At 45.7% G+C, this 14,811-nt stretch overlaps 7 protein-coding genes across 7 annotated transcripts; 3 read left to right on the top strand and 4 right to left on the bottom strand.

Annotated features, from left to right (window-relative positions):
* Positions 1–2,221: 2,221 nt before the first annotated feature.
* On the top strand, positions 2,222–3,514 carry BBK36DRAFT_1136290 (hypothetical protein; the record flags this gene model as incomplete). The annotated part of the gene is made up of 6 exons (XM_024892934.1): positions 2,222–2,253; positions 2,329–2,410; positions 2,478–2,560; positions 2,624–3,221; positions 3,287–3,418; positions 3,482–3,514. The coding sequence occupies 6 exons, from the start codon at positions 2,222–2,224 to the stop codon at positions 3,512–3,514; spliced, it is 960 nt and encodes a 319-aa protein (XP_024747369.1).
* Positions 3,515–3,846: 332 nt separating this feature from the next.
* Positions 3,847–4,896, top strand: BBK36DRAFT_1181391 (hypothetical protein; the record flags this gene model as incomplete). The annotated part of the gene is made up of 1 exon (XM_024896246.1): positions 3,847–4,896. The coding sequence occupies one exon, from the start codon at positions 3,847–3,849 to the stop codon at positions 4,894–4,896; it is 1,050 nt and encodes a 349-aa protein (XP_024747368.1).
* Positions 4,897–5,036: 140 nt separating this feature from the next.
* Positions 5,037–7,102, bottom strand: BBK36DRAFT_144977 (WD40 repeat-like protein; the record flags this gene model as incomplete). Its single annotated transcript, XM_024897517.1, has 9 exons — positions 5,037–5,799; positions 5,851–5,951; positions 6,013–6,072; positions 6,130–6,291; positions 6,354–6,374; positions 6,443–6,568; positions 6,620–6,697; positions 6,778–6,864; positions 7,040–7,102. 9 exons carry the CDS (start codon positions 7,100–7,102, stop codon positions 5,037–5,039), a joined length of 1,461 nt encoding a protein of 486 aa, XP_024747367.1.
* A 525-nt stretch (positions 7,103–7,627) lies between these two features.
* BBK36DRAFT_1181380 (DNA mismatch repair protein MutL) lies at positions 7,628–10,729 on the bottom strand (the record flags this gene model as incomplete). Its single annotated transcript, XM_024896245.1, has 4 exons — positions 10,684–10,729; positions 10,535–10,631; positions 9,227–10,470; positions 7,628–9,196 (listed from the first exon to the last, which is right to left on the bottom strand). Exons 1-4 carry the CDS (start codon positions 10,714–10,716, stop codon positions 7,628–7,630), a joined length of 2,943 nt encoding a protein of 980 aa, XP_024747366.1. The 5' UTR covers positions 10,717–10,729.
* Positions 10,730–11,101: 372 nt separating this feature from the next.
* On the bottom strand, positions 11,102–12,017 carry BBK36DRAFT_1136289 (hypothetical protein). Its single transcript, XM_024892933.1, has 3 exons — positions 11,426–12,017; positions 11,267–11,371; positions 11,102–11,197 (listed from the first exon to the last, which is right to left on the bottom strand). The coding sequence occupies exons 1-3, from the start codon at positions 11,932–11,934 to the stop codon at positions 11,131–11,133; spliced, it is 681 nt and encodes a 226-aa protein (XP_024747365.1). The 5' UTR covers positions 11,935–12,017; the 3' UTR covers positions 11,102–11,130.
* A 652-nt stretch (positions 12,018–12,669) lies between these two features.
* On the top strand, positions 12,670–12,950 carry BBK36DRAFT_58336 (hypothetical protein; the record flags this gene model as incomplete). The annotated part of the gene is made up of 2 exons (XM_024898305.1): positions 12,670–12,752; positions 12,812–12,950. Coding segments are annotated over 2 exons (222 nt in total), but the record flags the coding sequence as incomplete, so codon positions are not given.
* A 324-nt stretch (positions 12,951–13,274) lies between these two features.
* On the bottom strand, positions 13,275–14,329 carry BBK36DRAFT_1125013 (Arv1-like protein; the record flags this gene model as incomplete). Its single annotated transcript, XM_024891227.1, has 4 exons — positions 13,275–13,738; positions 13,796–13,952; positions 14,028–14,081; positions 14,141–14,329. The coding sequence occupies 4 exons, from the start codon at positions 14,327–14,329 to the stop codon at positions 13,275–13,277; spliced, it is 864 nt and encodes a 287-aa protein (XP_024747363.1).
* Between the last annotated feature and the right edge of the window lie 482 nt (positions 14,330–14,811).

The following is a 14,811-nucleotide window of genomic DNA, read 5'->3' as shown; positions in this document are numbered from 1 at the left end:
TTATAATATTAAAAGGCTTTTTAAAATATTTATTAAAAATTATTTAATTAATTATTATAAAAATAAAAGTTAATATTAATAATTATTTTATAAATATTCTTAATTTTAACTTTTTTTTTATTATTTAAAAAGTTATTATTATTATTCTTAAGTTTTAGCTTATAATTAAAGTTTATATTAATATAATAAATTATTATTAAAAATATTACTTTTTTAGCTTATAGCTTTTAAAAGGCCTTTAATTAAGTAATTTACTTTTAAATTAATTTTTATTTTTTAATAAGGCTATTAATAGCTTTATTAATAATTAAAAAAATATAAATAGCTATAAGTATTATAAAAGCTATATTAATAATTAATATTATTTTTTATAAAAAAAAGCTAAATAAAGCTATAAAAATTAAAAAGTTAATTTAAAAAAGGTTTAATAATAGTAAATTATATAATAATTATTATAATTATTTAAATAATTATTAATAAAAGTTTTAAAATATAATAAAAAAAGAGATTTTAATTAAATAAGTAATAATAATAATAAATAATATTATTTAAACTAAAGCTTAAAAAGCTTTTTAAAAAAAAAGTATTATATATTATACTTATATAAAAGATTTAATTCTTCTTTAAATTCTTAAACCTTAGATATATAAATTAATTAAGGTATAAGGCTTTATTAATTATACTTTAGTATATTACTTATTATTTAAATAAGAAAGAGAATAAGGTTAATAATATAAAGCTATAGTTAATATTTATTCTTATTATATAAAAGATTTATAAATATTAAATAAGTTAATATAATTTTATTATTAAAGGCTTATAACTTTTACTTAAAAGAATTATAATTTTATAATATATTTATAAATATAAATAAATAAATAACTTATACTTTAATAAAAAGTTTAAAAATAAATATAATTAATTTTTAATTTTTATTTATATTTAATATAAACTTATAATTTAATTAATATAATTAAAGTTATATTTTATTAAGACTTTTTTATAATTTAAATTTTTTTTAATATTATTTTTAAATATTTATTAATATTTTATTACTTTTTTAATATTTTTTAAAAAAGTACTTATTTTAAAAAAATATTAAATAATTATAATAATAAAACTTTAGTTTTTAATTATAAAGCTAGGTTTTTAATTATTATATTAAAATATAACTTAAGTATTTATTAATCTTAAATATTAATTACTAAGCCTAGCTTTAAAATCTTAAGTATTATAGTTTTTTAATTATTTTATAAGTAAAAGAATTTAATTTATTAATAAAAGAGTTTAAGCTAGATTTAAATTAATAATTTTATTACTTATATAAAACTTTTAAATATTATATTATTATATTATAAAAGTAATTAAATATTTATAAATAATTAATAATTGAAATTTATTATATATTTAATTTTATTTATATTAATATATTAAGTATTTTTAAGAAATACTTATAATTATTAATAATATTAATTAAATTATTTTATTAAGATAATATTTATTTAATATTAAGTATATACTATTAAATAATTAATATATATAATTTAAACTATTTAATAATTTTATTTTATTAAGTATTTTTTATTTTAAATTATACTTTAACTTATATATTATAATAAGAATATAATATACTTAGTATACCTTATAAGCATTATAAAGGTTAGCTTTATATATTATAAGTATAAAGGAATTTTTTTTAGTAATAATTAGTAAATATACTCCCTCTGCTATTTTATAAGCCTAGTTACCTTAAGAAGGAAAAGGAGATATACTCTAAGAAGCTAAAGAGAAGAAAGACTAATTACCTTTAATATAATACAGCTATAAGAAAGCAATTCTATAGCTAATATTGCAGTAGCAGGTGAAATCAGGCATGTTATAAAGGTACCGCCCTGTCTCTATATACTGAAGTCGCGCGACTTATTCTCTTATACTAAATTCGCTGATTAGTAGGTTGCTGTACATGTGGCAAATTGTACTTAATTAACCTTTGTGATGCTTGTAGGGTGTATACAAGGGCGACGTGACTCTGTAGAGGGGTAGCAAGTTTCTAGTGGGTTACTCTAGTAGTTAGTGCGGGGCAAATACCTCAAGTAAAGTGATGGACTTGAGAGATGGATACAACTGGATACGCAACCGTATCTCAACCAAGCTTTACCTGCCAAGTTACTCTTATGAAGATTAATTCGCCCTTCTCTTAAGCCAGAGGACAGTAGTCAATATGGATTTCTCAAAATTCAGCAAGGGAATCTCGTGAGTCTCCCTAAATAGAATGCTGCTATACATGGCGCACTCATGATACTGACAGCCTGGTTGGGAAACTTGCAGCGATCTCAGTGCGCAGATTACTCCATTTGCGTCACGGACACTCCAGTTCACCAAGGAACAACTGGGCCAGGCGGATGATCGAGTATGCGACTCGCGGTACCGGGACTGTTGCAGCATATGAGTGTGGCATTAACTGTTCAATGCCTTAGACTGAGCTTCCTGCCGATTACATCGACCTTGAAAAGAAGGTCGATGCTCTGAAACAAGCCCACCAGAAGATGCTGGCGGTGACGTCTGTTGCCCAAGTAGCCCTCCGGTTTTGTCGGGTTTTGTGCTAACCTAGACGGTTGGACAGTTCGCAATATGCTACTGAAGCCTATGACTACCCGCCCAATATCAAAGAGACCTTTCAAGACCTTGGTCGAACTGTGAGCGAGAAGGTCAGCCTTCTATCCTCAGCCACGACGCCCGCGGAAGCTCAAGCAGCCCTGGTGGCCCCGGCATCCGCGAAGCCACAGCCGAAAACCTTCAACCATGCCATCTCCCGTGCGAGCTTAGCTAGCAGCCAACTCCTGCACCAGCATCACACAGGGGCTGGCGAGGATCCGTTGGCGACGGCCCTCGAGAAATATGCGCTTGCCATGGAACGGGTGGGCGATGCGCGTCTTGCCCAAGATTCGCAAATCCAGAGTCGGTTCTTGGCTGGATGGAACACGACTCTCAATACCAACCTTACATTCGCGGCGCGCGCAAGAAAGAATGTCGAGAATTCAAGGCTGTCGCTCGACGCTGTCAAGGCTCGCGTGAAGGGAAATACATTCAAGCTTGGTGGTCACTCTCGGGGCGAGCGTCCAGACGACGCAGAGCTGAGCTCTGACGCCCAAGAAGAAATCGAAAAAGCGGAAGATGAGTTTGTCACACAGACCGAGGAAGCAGTTGGCGTGATGAAGAACGTAGGTCTATCTGCTACACACTACCAGGAGGGATTTCCAACGCTGACTTATCATGCAACATGCAGGTCTTGGACACACCTGAGCCGCTCCGCAACCTCGCCGAGCTGGTTGCCGCCCAGATGGAGTATCACAAGAAGGCGTATGAGATCCTGAGTGAACTCGCCCCGGTCCTCGAGACCCTGCAGACGGAGCAAGAAGTAGGCAGCACCTCCAAATTCTCAGCACTTTAATAAGCATCTGACATCGAGGGCGTTTATTAGGCTAGCTACCGGAGGAATCGCGATATGGCTTAAAGGATGCCTAAATGCTCTCTGAAAGCTGTCAATTTCATAATGCAAGACTTGGACGTTATTGTAATGAGCAATGCATAATATAAATGCCCGTGGCATTCCCGTTTCACCAAATCTAGTGAGATGCTGAGAAAAAGGTGCAAGTAGAATCTTGTCTGTGGCCTCATTTTATGGCTTTGATAAAATACACCCTTAGTATGGGGCGTTCCGTTCCCTAGATTTGGACTTTTCCACCTTCATTCAATTGTGATCGCAACAGTAAAATTTCCACAGTTAGGCGAGAGGTATCGCGCGAAAGAAAAAAAACCACCCAGGAGGAGCAGACAGCCTTCTTGATGAGCCTTGACAAATCGATTTACGGGAGCCCGGGCAGATCCCATGTCCAGTCTTTTCGCAGCTCCAACCAGTCAATCCCCGATGTCCAGCTTGCTCTGGCAGGTCTTTCGGGAGCAGAGGAAGATCCGAGACGGGCAGTCAAAAACTTTCCGCACCGGGGCCAAGATTCAGAGGAGGAAGAGAAGAGATATCAGTCCGAGCCTGAGAGGCGCCGGCGGAAGTCGACACGCCGGGATGACGATCGCAAGGGCCACCTGGATGTGATGCTGCGTGCGACTGAGCAATTCCTGGCTCAAGGAGACATCTCGAAAGCAGCCAAAGCCTTTGCAATCGTCCTCCAGCTGCGGCCTCGGGCTCAGCCCATCGACATTCGGCTGCACAACCTTTGGTCAATCGGGTCGGAGATTCTCATGCGGCAGAGAGAGCAGCTGCAAGGGATTGACCAGCAGTACGCAGAGCCATCATCCTCACAGAGCGCATTTGCTGGCGGCGGTAGCAGTGGGAAGCGAGTGGCTGCACCTTGCTGGGGCTCTTCTGCCAATCTGAGCGAGATCAAGTCCTACTACGAGATCTTGATCCGTCAGTTCGCATACGATCCAAAGCAGCCGAACAAGCCGTCGGCACTCGACTTTTGGCTGGCCTTGCTGAGCTGTGAGCTCAGCACCATCTACGCGGAGCATCTGAGAAGCATTGCTCGATTGGAGGCTGATATACGACTACAAAACGCGGACTCTGCGCCTCACGACACTGCCATGCTAACGTCGCCAAGTACACTTGACTTTTTCGCTAGACGGCCCGGCTATGAAGTTGGCGACTCTGGGCCGCAATACGAGACAAAAGAAGACTGGGTAAGATCCCGGAGAGATGCCATTTCTCAGCGCACTCTTACTGGTTTACGGGATATCAACCACAGAATGGAGAAACTCATGGATCAGCCGCCTTATTCTCAGAACGAGCACTTTTTGCGGCTCAGGGAGATCACGACGCTTCTCTCGAGGGACCTCACCTCATCAAGCTTGAGCAGCTCGAGGTTTTACATGGCAACCTGAAATCGGGCTCGTCAAAAGCCTCCAGTTGTCTAAGAGAATATGGGTATCAATACGGATATCCACGGATGCCCCAATGCGCATCATGACAGCATTTAAGAGGCAGCCGCCTGCTGCTCATGTTCCTGTTTCCCATCATGGTCTCACTCCTTCATTTTTTGGGCCCATCGCTGCAGCAACAGGGCCGTGTTTGAGCTGCCAACCACAACGCACCAATCCCCTCCGGGACTCCAAGACGCTTGCCGGCCCACGAAATTGGCCGACGATGACTCCATCTTATGGCATTTTAGCGGCTCGTGGGTGTCGGCCATGCTGTACTTGGCTGCCCAGGACTCCAACGTCTCTGGGCTGAACTCTCGGGAGTCGGCATGTTTCACATTCCCCGGGGCCGACGAATCTTGGTTTTGACTGGCTGCTGCTCGGGGCTTGTTTGTTGAATCTGGCCTTGAACGCGGGATGACGGTCTTCTGCCAGCTGGGTAGTTGTACGGGCTTGTCTTTGTCCGCGGGGTTCGACATGGTCAACATGATATCGCGGTGCGCAGTCAGTCTCTTCAGATCCCAGAAGAAGATGTTACCTGCAGCGTTGCAAAACGCGAGCACCGGATTCTGATTGGGCACATGATGTAGCCTGAAGCGCATGAAAAACTGAGGACCACAGCTCGGAGTGTAGAAGGCCAGCAGCCGTGTATATTGGACTGGGCACTGAGGGGAGGTCAATGGGACAAAGGCAGACCGTGTAAGCCGCCCAGGGTCTTCATAGTTTGTTGGGAGGGCATTCTGTGGCGTAGGAGCAGTGCTTTGGGCCGGTAGAGGCCCGTCCGAGGAGAATCCTTCAATCTTCCACAAAACAATGACGTTATCATGGCATGCTCTGGATAAAATGAGATCTCCGAAGAATGAGACGCTACCGTTCCATTAGCACAATACTTCATCACTCTCTCTTTGAGACTATTACCAATCAACAATGCCGCTGTGCACTGCAGAAGTCGAGAAATGGGGGTAATGGACCTGCAGCGGTGTATCAATGGGTTCAGTGGGGAGGTCGGGAATGGTCCACTGCATTGTAGGTCATGATTAGCACGTTTGCAGCCCCAAGTAAGACAGAATGGGATCATACCAAGTTGATGATCTGATCGTGACCACCGGAGAGAAGATAGCGGCCAGTTTCATGGAAAGCCTACGGGGCAATGTCAACGAACATGTCGGGACGGCAAGAAAGGAGGTGACGCCTTACGACACTGAGCAGATTCCACGAATGGCCCTCTCCGGCGAGAATACATAAACAAGGCTGGCGCCTGTGTTTTTCTTCCACGCTCCATATCCGCACACTTGTGTCGTCGGAAGCTGAAGCGATGATGTGTGGGTTGATAGGGGATGTGGCTAGATCGTTGACGTCCTTTTGCTTCCAGTGAGTAACGCGACGTGGATGCAAGGGTAAAGTGTCTGGAGAAAACGAACCCCTCCATGGCCGACAAGGCACTGGATGATGAGAGAAACTCTTTAGCCCATTGTTCGATCTTTGACCTCCTGGTAGTTATGATACACACCTCGACCAATTCACCACTGATCACGTCGTATATCTTGACCTTGGCATCAACGCCGCCGATGCAGATGTAGGGCCTTCCACTAACGGCATCCATCGTCCACGTACAGCAGCAGCTGGCAGCCTCATCCTAGGCGTTCATTAGTGAGGTCCAACTCGTGGTAGAGTGCTTGAAGCGTACATCGTCGTCTCTGATGACGTTGATAACATGGCATGGGTTGGCATCGTCTGCGTCTTTTGTGAGACGGCAGATAATCACCTAATGAGCGTTGTCAGCACGCTGAAGCTTCTGTAGGTGCGTGATAGATGCGTGATGCCATCTCTAGGTATGCAGCTTACATGTTTCTTACTGATGGCAGCGAAGACTGGCTCATGATCCAGAGGTTGGTAAGGGCAGAATTTGACGTCGAAGAATTCTACATGTGCCTCCGGTGGTTAATATGTATCACGCATGGCCAGATCACAGCCGCTCGATATCAGGATCCAGTGCTTGCCTGCAATATTGTCGTCACTGCCGAGAAATCTGGTGTCATTCTGCAGGTATCAAGAGTGATGTTAGTGAGCCGTGAGCGACGCGCTCATCCCAAGGGTCGGCGTGTACCTCAAGCGAGAAGGAGGTGCGCAGTTTGGGGAGTTCAAAGTTGACATCGTCAACGCTCGCCATCCCGGCTGATGAAAACGACGCGATGTCGTTAGCAGAAGAACATGATGTGGCTTCCGGCTCGGCCTCTGTGAAGGAGTGAAGTGCGTGTAGTATGTAGGTAGTTGTAGGTTGAACGAGTCTCGCCCCACACCCACTTTGTCAGCACAGGTTCTGCCACGAGTGAAGTCGCGATTCGGCTGGTGATGATCAAACCTCGACAGAATGAGAGTTCATCTGCAAGCATTCCCTGAGCTATTACATACATACGTAACACGTACAGCGCGGCATTTCAATTGTTGCACCAATCAATGTGTAGTCATGATAGCCTCGGGCTGAACACCAGTAGCTTCCGATGGACTGGGCATTTGCCGCTGCGAGCCGAAAGACTTACAAGTCAACTGAACCGACTCCTTTCACTTGAGCGCAGGGATACCATCCAGTAGAGATCTGGGTAGAGGAGCTCCGTTCGCCATTGGGTTACCCGCCTGTATCTATGTACAACAGAATGCATCCACTATCCTACAGACTCTATATCAACAACGATAGTCAGTTCTCCTCATCCACGTAACTCTGCCAGGTCTCGATCGAATCGGGCCGTATATCCTGCGCCCAACCTACTCCGCTCCATGCCTGCAGCCGACTCAAGTGTCGTATCGTTGGGCGTCCGTGAGGGCAGTTCCACGGTTTGTCCAACTCTCCCAAATGATTGACAAGAGTATACATCTGGCTTCTCGTCATGGCTTTGCCAATCATGATGCTGCTTCGGCACGCTCTCATTGCAAGCATCTTTCGTACCTTGGATGGGCGGGGTAAATATGAGGACTCGGAAGAATTGTCTCCCAAGAGAGAAATAAGTTCCTCTAGATCGTCCAGTTTGAACGTAACTTCACGGCTCAGCGGTAATGATGTCAATTGGCATCGCGACCCGACAGGGAAGCGTCCTGATGTATCCGTTTCAACTTTGAAACCATTCGCATTCAAAGCCGCCGCATTCTCCAGGATTATCTCTTCTTCAAGGGCCGTCAGCTGAAGCCTCTTGGGATGGACAAGTCGCTGAGACTGTATTTCAGTGGTCCTTTGGAGCCTCTCATAGTTGTATTTCTCGTCTGACGCATGCTGGTCGATGATGAAGAGCTCATCATGCTTCGCTTCGGTGCCAGTGCTTGTGTGGTTGGCAGGCTTCACGGCTATGATAAACCCGAGATTGAATTGGCCGACGATCCTCATTCGAGAAAAGTCACCTTTTGAAATAATAAGAGGGAGTTTGGACTCGGCGTCGCTGGCGTCGATCCGCTCCACAGAAGAGGTATCACGCGCCGTAGAAACAGACAAGGAACTTTGACGACGAGGACCTGCATTTTGTAACACTCGGAGCTTTCCCTTTCCTATGTGCAGGTTCTGTATCAAACATGTCGTAGCATCTTTCCGTCGTGCAGCTTTGGAGAGTTGTGATGTCGACTCCAACGGAGGGGCACTTGCGTTTGCTGTGCCAATTGAAGAACCACTATCAAGTGATGAGACTGTAGGTCTGATGAGTCGAACAACAGGTTCTGCTTCTGTCTCAAGAGACTGCATGGCATGCCCGCTTTGTCCGGCGGGAACATCATCGTGTGTGGCTTTGACGTTATTCGGTATGCGTGGAAAAGGTTGTTGCATAACGGGCTCGGTATGCCGGCTGTACACTTCAGAAGCAAGCAAGAACGCCTTTGCTTTACCGGATATGGCTGATGTCGAATGCGACTGTTCTGGCTCCGAAGCTTCTTCTGCCACCTCTGAAGCGATGGAAGCGCTGCTCACTTCTCGCGCAGGGGTTATCGCCTCGGCCAGGTCGTTGCTGCCTATATCCAGCGTGATATCTTCAGGCGCAGCAGAGCTGACAGGGTTGTATACCTCTGCGCTTTCAGTAAGAACGGAGCTGAATAACCTTCGAGGTCGACCCGGACTTCTGCTGGCGCTGGAAACAGCAAACGAACCCTCGTGAGAAGGGGAACGATCCACTAAAACAGTCTTTAAACGAGGAGTTTTCGGCGTTTTTGTATCTGGGGATGGCCTGGCACCGATCTCAGATGCCGAGTCCATATCGTGGTCCTCCTCGTCATCGTGATCATCGTCCTCCTCATTATCGTCATTATCGTCATCATCAACATCTTCCTTATGGCGAAACTTCTCCATCTTGTCACCTCGTGACGGGGCAGTCACCGATCGTGATGCTGGCGGAGTTCCATTGTCCTCTTCTGATCCCTGGCTGTCTTCCATGGAACCGGATGAGTTCACTTCAGGACTGCGGCTGGGCTCTACTACTGGAGGAGTAGAGGACACAGATTCTGATCGAGATGCTGCTTTGTCAAACATCCGAGCAAGTCGTCCTGGTTGGGTAAGTCTATTGTGAGAAGACTGCGACTTCGTATCTTGAGTGGACGCCGCAATTGATATACTGTTTTCTTGTGTATCAAACAGTTGAGACAAGGAGATGCGGAGGGTGTCCAGGAGGGTATTCTGGTCGTGTAAAAGAATAGACCTCTTATCAGGGCTGACGTTCACGTCGTATAGCATTGTATCCAGCTGGACGTCGGCGAAAATGAAAGGCGACTGGGAGTTGTTGTATGATCGATAGACCTCGTTGAACGCTTTTGCTAGTTGAGGCAGCAAGCAGGGTCGACCATTGACGAAGAACATCTGCCGATCCGGTGTTTGTCTGCCTTCACCGTGGACGGGCTTGGAAACATGTCCAACAATTCGGACGTCATGGCTGTGTGGTGTCGACTTCTCACTGATTTGCAAGTCAGGGCGAGTACCCGATGGCTGGAGTTCCAGGTGCAGATCGAGAGGGATCAACGCGGCCAGTGTTTTTGCGCCGAAAATGTTGATGATGTTGTCACGAGTGCTCGGGTTGCCTTTGGTGGAGAAGAGGACTATGCGCTTGCCCTTCGTAGGTTGCTGAGATACGGAGAATTTCACGTTCGTTAGAATGCACGCGTACTGATTAAGTAGAGCAATAACCTTGTGCCATTCTCTCTTGATATTACGATCAAGTTCTCGGCGTCGGACAGGCAGATTGTGGAACAAGTTTTCCACTGTGACGGTGGTCCCTCGCTGGGCTGCAACAACTGTCGTTCCCTCCAGCTCTCCTGACTGGCGGAACGTCAACCGGGATCCTTTAGGGACATCTTCTTCAAGGCATGTTGTCACGGTGAGGACAGACAGTGCGCATAGTGATGCCAAAGCCTCGCCGCGGAATCCGAATGTCTGGAGCGATTCTATGTCAGAGTAGGAAGAAAGCTTCGACGTATAGTGCTTCAAAGCGACAGAGCTGTAGTTGGCGGGTGAGATTCCAGATCCATTGTCTTGAACCTCGATTGAATCAAGGCCTTGGTTCTTGAAACGGACATCTTAAATCACAGGTCAGTCAGAAGTCCGGGCAGTGAACACCGCAGCCGTAGAGCGCTCACAAACCTATGATTGTTGCCCCGGAATCAACGCTGTTCTCAACCAGCTCCTTGACTACAGAACACAGGTCAACAATGACCTGCCCAGATTGTATTTGATGGACCTAACGGCGGATTGTGAGCTGATTTCACCGTGTAATGCGCGAGAGAGCTTACGGTACGGCCATCAATCTGTTTGATAGTGGCCATATATTCTAGTAAAATGATTCGAAAACAGATGTTTAAGCTGTCATATCATCACTGAAATGCGACCATGTCATCAGAGAAGCTCGCGTCAACTCCGCCAGGGGCCGGGAACCTGAACGCGTTAGTGTACCGCGTAAAGTAGTAGTACCTAGGTAGTATTATATAATATCTTAACATCCACTATATACTACTCGGTAATGCCAGTTTGCTATTTATACCAGAATCTAACTATATAATTATTATATATTCTATATTCCTATAATTCTTTAATATAATTAATATATATATATATAAAGGGACCTTTTCTTTAAAACTTAAGTAATATATAGCATAAATCAGATACGGATACAGTTACGGAAAATGGTATTGGATTTTGGTATTTATAATAAGAAACTAGAGAATACACAGCTCTGAATCTTATGACGATTGTCGCTCGAAATATGTCCACTGCCCTGGGGCCGGCTTTTCTTCCAGATTTTCCCAGCTACAGCCCATGTTAGCAATGGAAGATACTTGCACGTCCAAGGAATGCCCTGTCTTTGAAGTGACTTACACTTGCGCCTTCTCCATGGTCTCAATCAACTGCAGTTCACCTTCTGCCACCTGGATGACCTCTTCGATGAGGCCAGCACCCAACTGCTGCTCAAGTTCCTTGACCCTGCCTCGCTTGTTAGCCGCCTGACAAGTACGTGGACCAAGTGATGAGCCTCACTGTTCAGCAGTCAGCTGCGGTTCTTCCACCCACTCCAGCTTAACATCGTTGATGTTTTGGTGTTCCGAGGCATCTGGAACCACATCGCTGCTGATCACCTGGCTCTCGCCATTCCATTCCTCGACACGGACGTCTCCAGCCTCATGCGCAATTCCAACAACGAAAACACGGTCGCCAAACTTGACAGCCCTGGCACCACTGCCATCAGCTCGATCGCTTGCGGACTCGAATTGGTGGGGATATTTTCGCATCAGCTCCCTGGCCTTGACAGTCCACTCTTCATATCCGGGGGGAACGATCTTTTCGACGAGGCCCATGCGGTGCTTGGTGGTCGCCTCGACGGATTGGCGGTACAGAGAGGTCTCGGGTATGGATTGCAGTCGGTTGAGCGTGGTGTTGTACAGGTAGAGGAGCGTTGACCGGGGCGTCTTGTGCGTCCACAGCCCCGTGAGGCCGGTAGGAGTTCCGGGCTCCAGATAACTGGCGAGAGCTCGAAGTGTCGGCCGCATCTTTGCGAGGATCAATGGGAATCCGATGTGAAGCAGTGCGCAATTGATCGTGAGGCTATTGCGCCGCGGGGAGAAGTTTGAACCGTAGATCTAGCTTGTCCGAGTTGAGTACCCACAATATCCACCCGGCGACCCGGACTCGAGGCTCGATACCGCAGCACAAGCTTAAGCGCAGCTGCAACCGGTACTCGTACTAGTAGTATAGTAATTCTAGCAACATGGAGCAGAATTCAGGGGAATTCAGTATTTGAATGAGATATTTTATAGTGCTTTTTCTTATTATATTTATAAGATCCTTAATAATATCACTAAAATATACATAAGTTAATTTGTAAACTAGAAAGATTACTTAATTTAATTAATTAATTAACTAATATATATATATCTTAATATATCTTCTTACATAGTTAATACTCTATAAACCAATGGAGTGCTTACGTAATTATCAGTCGGAGAATCTTTAGGCCCTTTCCCAGAAGCCACCCGGTGACGCGACCTGGTCGGCCTCTAGAAATACAATGCGTCAAGGGACGGGTAATCCACAGTCATCTAGCGTTCAGGGTACAGCTTCATACCTGCAGTTGCGTCGCCAGTCGTCCGTCGTCAACAGACTTGCACTCTCCAACTCGTGTCTCTCCACCACCACCAAACCATCCAAATGGCCCAGGGGTAAGGATCACCTACGCAATGCATAGGATTCTGGACTAACGAGGTTGTCGGGCATTCATCAACAGATATTCCATTGTGATTGGCCTCGTGGTCATCGTTGCGTTGAGCGCAGCGGCGTGGTTCCTGTCGCCCAAAGGCGAGAACCAAGTGTCAGTCTTTCGTCCTCTCCTTCTCCAGACTGTATCATACTGACAATTGCTTTCGGCAGATTATGGCGGTCCTCTTTGATCCTGGCCATCGTCAGCTGCTATCTCATGTGGCTAATTACTTTCCTCGCCCAACTGCATCCGCTGATCGCACCGAGACGAAGCAATCTACGAGAGGAGTTTGTGGGGCATAGCATCTAGACTTGACGGCTGGCTATGACGAGCGAACCTTCAGGCGCATGGGACCTATTGGCGTTGGGGATTTTACTTCGTTCGCTTCGACTTGTTTCGCTATCGGGGGTTTCTCTGGGAATCGACCTCTTCATCTGCAAGCTATCCATGATTAAAGTGCACAAATAGAGCTGTCGAAAAAGCTTGGGTTCAGTCGGCCAGTCGGCCTCGCTGAGACTTGCGGATTCTCATAATACAGGCCGGCGTTAGTACTATTCATCATTTAATGTTGACATTGTATTCTGTAATGCCTGGTGCGGTTGATATACGCTCTTTTGGTTTTCGAGAGTCATCCTATCCTACAGCCAGACGGCCGGCCCAGTCTCTCAAATACTTGACCAAGGCCCAAAGTGCCTTGCCGTCTGCAGCAACGCTGCTATCACCGATAGTATCTACATCACCCAGTCCAGCAGAGATCAATATCAGCTGGCCCACGGCCCAGCGCACCGATGCGCCGGCAATTGCTAAGAAGCAAGCAACATAATACTTGCAGTCGAGTAGGATCCGCAGGGCTTCTACGTTATTTGCCACGACAGCCCAACCTAACGACCTGGCTGCAGCGGGCACGTCGTACTCCCAGATGACCATCAGTATCGGAAATAGTTTGGTCGACGATGAAACAAGCAGAGCCGTCGACACCGAGTTCGGGCGAGCATACCGTGGCATTAGCCCCGTAATATGCAGCGGTGAGAAGCGGGAGGACGTTAGAAACCGGATGCTCATGTGGAAGGCGATGGTGGAAAGAGCGCAGAGGACCACTGAAGTTTGCGACGTTAGCCGATGCAGTGAAGCGCGTAGAAGGGCGGGATACCGACAGAAAAACATGTACTGGATCACAATCGGCTGTTCAGCGAGGGGTCCCAGTTTACTCTCCCCGGGCGTCGACGATGGAATGGTTTGCTTCTCTAAGCGCGCCCACGTCAAGTAGACGTCGAACAGCAGAAGCAACACCCCCAAGCGAATGATGGAAGGCTACCCAGGACGTCAGCATTTCCGCGTGCGGCGGCTGATAGCGGGCGAGGCAGGGAGGCGGCGCAGCAAACGTACGTCGAAGCGATCGCCATCTCGCATCAGGGTATTGTGCAACAAATGGCGATAGACCTATGGAGACTCATATATGAGATATGGCACGCAAATTAAGCCCAGTTCAAGCAAGATACCTGAGGTTTGATGAGGACTAGATCGATGAAGAGCACAACGAAGTCGTGCTCTACATATTTATCACAGAAGTGGCCGCATTTTCGGCAGACAGTGAGACGGATCAAGTGGCCGTTGGACTTGTCATCGGCTCCGGAATATTGTGTCCATAGAGTTTTGACGGGATATCGGCACTCTATACAAATAGGCATTGAGGTGATGGGAAGCCACGTAGCCTCGACATGGATGTTCTGTTCGTGGCTGCCGTGGAGTGTCTGCGCATGTATCGCCCGGTGTTTTTACATCAAAGGGAGCGTTCAATGTGGTTGGCGGTTCGTGGTAATTGTTGGATTCGGAATGGGTAGTGAGTGAGTGAGTGATGATGCTACAGGTAATACTACAGGCAGTACTATAACACCTTAATATCCATTGCTGGTTAGCGTAAGGGACCTTGGTAGTCCCGTGTGGTGAAGGGGGTTAGCAACATATAGTGCCTAGAGTAAAGCCCATGCACTCATATAAGGGTATGCGTTTGACGGGTTCATTTATAGGGATCCAAAACGATGCAGAGGTTCCAAAGCGGCTCCAACGACGAGAGTACATATACAATAGGAGCAGAGATCCAGTGTACTTCACGTGGAATCTAGTCATAGTGTCATGGTCCTTCCAAGCGCTTTTCTGTAATGCACCGAGT

This window comes from Trichoderma citrinoviride, assembly GCF_003025115.1.
Source record: "Trichoderma citrinoviride strain TUCIM 6016 unplaced genomic scaffold BBK36scaffold_12, whole genome shotgun sequence".
NCBI classification, from domain to species: Eukaryota; Fungi; Ascomycota; class Sordariomycetes; order Hypocreales; family Hypocreaceae; genus Trichoderma; species Trichoderma citrinoviride.
Note: the sequence above shows the minus strand (reverse complement) of the source record. Positions and strands in the feature narration are given on the sequence as shown.

Excerpts from the sequence above, each read along its gene's own strand:
- BBK36DRAFT_1136289 (XM_024892933.1), bottom strand. The coding sequence starts at position 11,934 with ATGCGGCCGACACTTCGAGCTCTCGCCAGTTATCTGGAGCCCGGAACT. Across the intron at positions 11,372-11,425 it reads CCGCAGCTGACTGCTGAACA|GGTCAAGGAACTTGAGCAGC; the intron begins GTGAGGCTCATC and ends CAAGCGAGGCAG. Across the intron at positions 11,198-11,266 it reads ACCATGGAGAAGGCGCAAGT|CTGGGAAAATCTGGAAGAAA; the intron begins GTAAGTCACTTC and ends CATGGGCTGTAG.